We start from the raw sequence: 8,620 nt of genomic DNA, 5'->3' as shown, positions 1-8,620 counted from the left end.
TTTTTTTTTTTTTTTTTTTTGGTTTAGAGATCTTTAATCACTGCTTATATTTCACTAGGAGTATGAGTCTGTTTGAATTCCTTATTTCATCTTGATTTAACTTTGATAGGTCTTATGTACTATGAAATTCATCCATTTCTTTTAGGTTTTCCTAGATTGGTGAAATACAGATTTTTAAAGTATGACCTTATGAGTTTCTGATTTTCTCCGTGTCTTTTTTATTGTATCACTTCTCAGCTCTAATTTATAAATTTAGACACTGTCTTAATCTGTTGGTTATTTATGTGGGCTATAGGTTTGTCATTCTCCATAGTTTTTCTCAGAGAATCAACTATTTCACTGATTCTTTTAGTTTCCTTTTCATTTCTATTGTATTGTTTTCAGCCTGAAATTTGATTATTGTTTGCCACTTATTCCTTTGGGGTAATATTTCTTCTTGTTTTTTCTAAATATTTCTGTAATGTGACAGGAGCTCACTTTTATGTTTGAACACAATGCTAAGCAGCTCTGGGTTCCTAAAACTTTGATGCAGTGAGGCCTTGAAGAGAAACTTTTAGTCCTAGAAACATGCAACTGCAGGAAATGTTGTGGTAGCTTGGGACTAGGGAGATGGCTTAACAGGTAAAAGCTCTTGGCTGGAAAATGAGAGAACTGTAGTTCAAATCACTAGGAGTCACATAAAAATATGTGGCACATAAAAAGATATGACCAAGGGACATATCTACAACTCTAGCTCTATAGGAGATGGAGGCAGGAGATTGTTGGAGGTTGCTGCCCACCAGCCACACTCTAGATTCAGTGAGGGACCTTGTCTTAAGGGAATGAAGTGGCAAGTAATAATGACAACACCAGACATTGTCTTTAGGTGTCTGCGTTATGGGCATGTTACCTGTACACACATATGCTTACAAAGCACATGCAAACTCTTACACACATGTATAAAAATTTAAGTGTACAAAAAAGGAGTGTGCATGTATTCATTTTTTTATAGTTACCATTGCCTACTAACATAGCTTGCCCCTGGAATGATTAAATATGTTTACTTGAATCTTTAGAAATAGATTATTGCACATAGGCGAACTAGTCCACTGATCCTTGTTACCTAACCTGTAAACTTCTTTATTTTATACTACTCTTATACTACCTGTAGATATACGATGTACATAATTATTTACTTGGGGTATGGCATTCAATATCTATTCTACCTGCTTCAGAGATTATCATTTTTAATTCTTAAATATTCTGCATCTTCCTTTCCATATTGTGTTACTGTTTTAGAGCTGTACAAGGCATTCTCATGCCTCCCTTGTTGTCCATTTATATTCTTGTTCCTCGTTGTTCTCAGATGTACATTAAATTCTCTGATTCTCTGTTTCTGAAAATGTCAAACTAAGGGCCAAGCATGATGGCAGAAATGAGAAGATCATGATTTTTAAAGCTGGATTAAACTACATGTGGGGGCCTGGGAACCAGAGGCTTTCCATGGTGATCTCTGGCCCAGCCTGGTGAGAGAGTTCCAGCGAAGGAAAGGGAGCACGTGCAGGGAGAGGAAATCGCTTTTGCGCTTCTGCTGCTGCAGTTGGCTCCACCTCTGCCTCTGCCAAGCCTTCCAGGTTACTCAGTTACTCCAGCCTTTGAGGAATGCAGGCGTTTTGGGAGAACAAACCTCTTCCCAAAGTGTTACAGCTCTCAGAACAGAAGGCTAGGAACACAGAGTACTTATAGCACACCTTTAATCCTTCCAGATAGGATTCCTTTTTTTTTTCCGAGACAGGGTTTCTCTGTGTAGCCCTGGCTGTTCTGGAACTCACTCTGTAGACCAGGCTGGCCTTGAACTCAGAAATCTGCCTGCCTCTGTCTCCCAAGTGCTGTGATTAAAGGCGTGCCACCACTGCCGGGCCAGATAGCATTCTTATATACAGTTTTGGATGGGTTAGGGATTGACAACAGGTACTTTTCATTGGCTTGGTATGAGAGCTTTGGGGAAACCTTATTTGCATGTGGGAGGGCTTGGTGCTGCTCCTGACTGATGGCCACATGCCTCTCTGCGGGGGTGGGGGTGGGAAAATGGGGGTAGGGGTCTGGGGTCTGTGGGCCCAGGAGGTGTGGTTGAACACCTTCCTTCCGGTGAAGGCAGAAATCACGACCCACTGGGTCTCCAGGGTTCCAGACCTTTCCTAGACCGCAGACCAGGTTTTCTGCCCACAGTCCACTGCTCCACATACACGGTATGATCATATCTAAAGACAAACAGACAAAAAAAAAAAAAAAAAAAAAAAAAAAAAAAAAAAAAAAAAAAAGCAAAAGCAAGAAAGGAATAGTACTATATAATATCCAACTTCATTTATGTCCTTTGTTCTCACTGACTGTTTATTTCATTCAGATTACTCACTGACCCACTCCCCTCAAAAAAAATACAACAAAGGGCAAATTATTCTCCAGATATTTCAAATCTGACCATCTGAATGACCTGAACGTACCAAAATAGATTTCATCTACTCTGTCAAAACCAAATGCTTTATGCTACATAACCTTTTGCTTATGCAAAACATATGACCTATTTACATAGCAGTCTTTCTTTTTTATATAAGAACATGATGTTAGCCTAACATTCTTTGACTTCTGTAGAATTAATGAAAGGGAAACTGAAACCTGATAATCTTTCTCAAACCAGAATTTCCATACAAACTTTTATTACTTTAAGATAAGAGTCCTTGTTCTGTATGTTTGTTACATACTTTTCAGGTGGGTAGATTCTTTAAGGCTTTCTTTCTTCTTTAGCATTCTCACCTTAGGACCTTAAAATACAAACTCGAACAAAATACAAGCTCACAAAAGTGAATATCCTGCCACATGATTTCATTATGCTATGCTATTTCTCCTGACAGATCTAAAGGGAGAAATCAGTCAATGAGAGGCTACCCTCGGCCCTCCCAGTCTTTCCTGTTTTCAAATAGTTAATGGAAATTGGAAGAAGAAAAAGGTTAAATGTTGATATCTGTTAAAAAGAGTTTCAGGCAGTTCAGTTCCCAAAATGTTATGAAAGTAAGAAGAGGGCAAGAACATGCAGTGAACAGCACTGACCGGTGAGCACGCACCCAGCAAAGCAGCCATTGCTGCTGCCCGAAGTGAAAGTCCTGTCAAGTGAAATTTCTCTGCAAATGCTCCCTCAGTTGTTCAGGTGATGTCAGTAACAAAAGTCTTCCACAAAGAGGTTTAATTTACAGGGAAATTTTGAGCAAAATTCAAAGAACAGAGATGTTGTAAGCTGATAAAATTTAGAAATTTTAGAAAAGGGTAAATAAATATCATAGTCTGACTTTGGCATTTCCTTCAAATTGATTTCTAGATTGTACCTTACTGCCCTGTTCCAGTTCACGATGAGAAATATTTACAATTCAAGATGTAAATTAGTAGGTGATTTTTTTTAAAAAAATTAAAATGTGTTATCTCAAAGTTTATTATCTCATTTCAACTAGGATATTCATGAAGCTTTCCTGTTCTCTGAAGAGTCATGATATTGGTCTATCCATAAGATATTTAATGGATAAGTGTGGGTATGGAGGCAAGAAGAACATTTCTACAAGTATTGAAATTTCATGATTCTCAATCACATAATGACCACACATATTGTCTTCTGTGGATGTAAAGACTTTCTGGAATTAGCACAGTGCCTCTTCCCCTTGAGTGCCTTCTGGAACCATTAACCCATTGGAGAGTATACTGTGATGTAATAGGATTGGAACATAGAGCCATCTTTTAGTGTTCCCTTAAGCAATTCTAGAAAAATCTTAATATAGATATGCTCCAGGCAGAAGAACCATGGCATCCTTAGCTAAGTTTAGAAAGTGACACATGTTATCCCTATTAGGAATCATTACAGTACATTAAGTACCACAGTTTTTCAAACAATCTGTTGCCTTTCTATTTCCCCAAATGTGTAGATGACCCTGCAGTCATATTTTCAAGTAGCTCTTAACCATGTCTAAGAAAGTAGTAAAATAGTTGTATGAGGGTAAAATAGGTAAATGATGGTCCTCTCTGATTGCAAGCACTGTCAGTTAGTCTGGAGTTAGACTATGCATCCCACTAACTAGAACTTAGTTGAAGTGTGATTACCACAGCCTTCCACCTAGTTGCTGAAGTCCTGAGAGTTCCCTTTGTGTAAAGCAGATCCTGCAGTGACTGTCATTCCTGGGTGTGTGTGCAGAAGAATTCTGACCCTGCTGGACAAAACTGAAGAGTAGATGGAGAAACACAGTGACTGTAACATAGGACTAGCATATTTCAGACCTGCGTTTGTCACACTGTATATTCATGTCCTTGCTATTTCTTACTGGAAATTTTATGGTCTATGAATGGCTTTTATTACTTACAACAGGATCGCCCATTTAGAATCTTTTAAAGATTTTATCAAAAAAACATACAAGAATATGCCCTTTGAGGCAGTACTGGACATGGTTGACATTCTTTATCAAAAAGGGGGGTGAGCAGAAAACATTCAAGAGTTTGCTTATCTTAAATTCCTAACTATCAGGCAATGTCTACAAGTCAAAAGTCCTTTATGCACTCTGTGCTTCCTCCTGGCATCTTCATTCAGTCTGCTAATAATTTGCCTTACCCTTTATTTAGGTAAGCATTCATTTATGTAATATTTTAGAGTTAAGAAATTGGCATAAACTTTAGCCTTAAGCAAGTGAATCAGTTCAGTGAATTTGGATATGATGCCATTACTTATAAAATGCAGCAATTGTTCAGCATTTCCACCAGTACCTTTCCTTCTTTCATGGTTCCCATATTTCTTTTCTGAAAGAATAATGGTGGGAGACACTTGGTAGAATGTACACTTAATCCCTCCTGGAGTCTTCTGACACACACAGAAATGAACTAAAGACACCGCAGGTTATGTGCATTTTCATTTCAAGAAGATTGCTTTTTTATTGTTTCTTATTTTGCATTGATATTCTGAAATAAAAAATATTAGAAATAAAAAGCAGGTAGAAACGAAGATACTGCAATTGAATAAAGTGGCCCAAGAGCTCAGCTTTGACATATGCCATTTATTATATGGCAGAACACCAGGAACCAGTATTGGTAGTTGTCTTAATGTCCTTAAAGCTGCTGAGTGTTTCTGTTGACTGAGTTAATCTCAGGGTGTCTGCATAACTCTTGCACATCACTCAGGTACTTTTTTCCAACTCACCATGGTGATGGTCTCAGTCACCACAGTACTCTTACTTAAACGATTCTTTCCCCTTGGGAAGTTCAAGAGCATCTAGAGCCATATGGCACTCTGTAGGTAATCTTACTCTGTGCTAAAGAAACAGTGTACAACTTGTGAGAGAACTTATTTCAGAAATACAGTCTCCTGGGCAGTTCCTCAGATACTGTCTTGTATTTGACATGGGACACAGAAATCTCCATTTTATAACAATAATTCCAGGGACTCTTCGAATTTGGAAAGCTTGGGACAAAGTTAAATAAATTCAATATTTGTTATTTTCTTTGTGTTTTGTTGAGAGAAAGCAGAATTCAGATAGATTTAAGATGAGTGGTCAAAGTTGTACTGCATACTAATGAGATCCACTCCTAGTGAGTTTGCATCCCATGGCAGGACATAGAAGCATGTATTTTCTTAGAACTTAAGTTGCCACTTGTGCTAAATAAGATGATGTGATTCTTAGTGGTAGAAGTGTAGAGGGAGACTGGAAATGTAGATCTAGCATAGTGATCTCGTGCTTGCTTAGTATGCAGATTTTAGCTTACAGGAAACTCTGTTAGGCTCTTGCCAGGGACCTAGCAATTACTTATGACATCATTGCCACCATTATCTGCCTCAAGCAAGGCATGGACAGCATTTGAAAGGACTGCTTGCCACCCCAGCATGATGCTCGCTCTCTCTCTCTCATGCTCTCTCCCTCTCTCTCTTCCCATGTATTCCCCACTGGTCTCTCTGTCCTCCTTTCTGACCTTCTCTGCCTTCATGGTTCTGCTCCAAACTGTCTGCCTCTTCCACTTCTTCCCCTCTACTTCCCTCAATACTCCTAAATAAGCCCCCTTTATACCACATCTGTTGGAAGGCATAATTTCTCAGAGGACATCTTGGCATGGAACTTCCAGGTTCCCCTTCACTACACTATATTTCATAACATCTGCAATTACTCTAGTAAGTTTCAGTGTAACTCAATTTTCTTGATTTTTTTTTATTTTACCTTTATATGAACACATTTTTGTTTGTTTGTTTTGTTTTGTTTTGTTTTGTTTTGTTTTTTTTCCAGGCAGGATTTTTCTGTAAAGCCCTGGCTGTCCTGGAACTTACTCTGTAGACCAGGCTGGCCTCAAACTCAGAAATCCACTTTCCTCTGCTTCTCAAGTGCTGGGATTAAAGGCATGTGCCATCACTGCCGGGCTGAACACATTCTTAAAATATAAAATAGCACACATTCTTAATAAAAGATTTAATTTTATTTTATGTGTATTGGTGATCAGCCTGCATGTATGTGTAACTGTAAATCACATGAATGCAGTGCCTGCTGAGGCTGAAGATGGCAGCAGATGCTCTGAAACTGGAGTTAACAGACTGTTGTTAGCCACCAGTTGGTGCTGGGTACCAAATGGGTTTTGCTAAAAAAGCAGCAAGTGCTTTTACCCTCTGAACTATTTCTTTAGCCCCTGAGTACATTTTTTTCATCAAGCCAGACAATAATTTTAGATATTAATACAACTAAAATATAAACAAAGAAGCAATATTATCCAAATATCCAAATATTTTCTATATTTTGTATTTTCACAAAAGTTAGGATGCAGAATAAAAATTCTCAGTAACAAGGACTAGGAATCTAAAAATTCTTTCTGAATAATAGAAACTACTGAAGTATCAAGTCCTAATTCCATAAGGGACATAAGATGTCTTCACAGTATTGTCCCTTCTTTCATCTACTGGGATAAATTGATTATGTGACTGCTACTGAAGTCACCTGATTGATTTGTCTTCCTGTTTTTTAGACCTCTGAACATGTACTTTTGTTGCTTCAGTTATATTATGCCTCTTCCTGGGTTTTGTTTGCTCTTTTTCTATTTCTTATTAGTTTTTGAAGACTGGATCTAAGTATCATCTCATTTAGAACTATTCCTAGAGCCCAGATTGCTTTCTTGTCTGAAGTTCCAGCAACTGTGCTGCTTCTTCACCACTTACTTCCTCAAACATGGTGGTGCCACTTCCTGTGGCTGAAAGCTTTTTGATCAGCTGTAGTGCTGCTTGCTCTGAATATAGGGATAGACTCACAGGTCACCAGGTGAAAATAGACTGAAGTACAGGGAAACATTTTCAGTAAAGGGTTATCTTTGGTAACCATATTGTTTTCTTCATTTGGTTGGTTGGCAGCTTTCATTTGCTTGGTTGGTTTTACAATATTCAATGTTAACTCTACCTTAAGAAGATCTAGTATGCTCCAAAAGCACCTTGAATTTAAGAACAAGAATTATGCTTATATCCTGTCCCATCATTTGTTTTTATTTATTTGTTTTTATTCACATCCTTAACACCCGTGGAATCCTTAACATCAGTGGAAGACAAAGATGGCAGATCTTGGGTTCTCAGCCTGACAGTCTACATGAAACCATAAGGAGGTGTAGTAAGAAACCTTTTTCTCAAAAACTGAACTTAGAAAAGGTAGAAGACCACACTGGAAATTTGGCCTCCACATGAGTGTTACACACACACACACACACACACACACACACACACCAACAATGGACTAAACAAAGTGAACTATTATAGTCCTTGACTATTGCTCCAGGAGATCTAGAGGTCTAGATGAAATACTGAAGTAAAGGACGAAGTGAATATAGATCAGATATCATGACCCATGTTTTGTTATGTTACCTTATGCTATGCTATATTATCTTATGTGCTTTTTTCCCTAGATCTCTGAAAACAGACCCATTGCTTCAATCAACAGTAATCTTATCATACGTCATGATGTTTCCCTTGACCAGATATGCACTAAACTATCTCAAGATTCCAAGCATTCTGAAAATCGTGGGAAGACAGAGCCACTCAAAGTCCTCATCAGATTTTCATGACAAATATGGCAATATGATGTTAATTAGTGGATCCATTTTCTGTTTTGCTGGATATACGATTTATATAACACAGATGGGAGTGCAGTGGAACCTGTCTCCTGTTGGCAGAGTTACCCCCCAAGAGTGGAAATAAAAGTAACTATCTTAGATACAGCAATGCAGAATTGTCTCAAAACAAACTTGGCATGGAAATGTTCTTCTGTTCATTAAAATACAGCATAACAAAAGAAATAAAATAATTCAAAAGTACTAACAAGTTGTTGAAAACTATCATTTAGTCCCTGAAAGTAATGCACTAGCAGTAGATATAGATACCCAGGGGTGGATGCCATATATTTGAAAGTAGAATTTTAAGAGTTCTTTTGATTTAATGACATATTGTGTGTATCTGCCTTTATTAGGCATTCATACATATGTATCTTATAGGTGTATTTAGTTGTGTCCAGTGCATATTTTGTCAGCAGCTGACGAGTTTTAACCCGCCCTTTCTCTTTCCCAGGCTGGTGTGTACCAACCATACTTTGACTGCCATTGA

General features: G+C 38.0%; 1 protein-coding gene across 6 annotated transcripts in view; it reads left to right on the top strand.

Moving 5' to 3' along the window:
* LOC116071167 (cytochrome c oxidase subunit 7B2, mitochondrial) overlaps positions 1–8,334 on the top strand; it is a 96,893-nt gene extending 88,559 nt beyond the window's left edge. For 4 of the 6 annotated variants that reach the window (XM_031342585.1, XM_031342589.1, XM_031342588.1 and 1 more), the window contains one exon: positions 7,927–8,334. In XM_031342585.1, coding sequence (XP_031198445.1) covers positions 7,979–8,218 — 240 coding nt within the window. In that variant the 5' untranslated portion in view covers positions 7,927–7,978 and the 3' untranslated portion in view covers positions 8,219–8,334. Of the gene's footprint in view, positions 1–3,349; positions 3,414–5,916; positions 6,167–7,926 lie in introns of those variants that run through there. The other 2 variants (XM_031342587.1, XM_031342590.1) reach the window with 2 other exon arrangements.
* The last annotated feature ends 286 nt before the right edge of the window (positions 8,335–8,620 follow it).

This window comes from Mastomys coucha, unplaced genomic scaffold (assembly GCF_008632895.1).
Source record: "Mastomys coucha isolate ucsf_1 unplaced genomic scaffold, UCSF_Mcou_1 pScaffold22, whole genome shotgun sequence".
Classification (NCBI taxonomy): domain Eukaryota; kingdom Metazoa; phylum Chordata; class Mammalia; order Rodentia; family Muridae; genus Mastomys; species Mastomys coucha.
The sequence above is the reverse complement of the archived record's forward strand: the minus strand, read 5'-3'. Positions and strand labels throughout refer to the sequence as shown.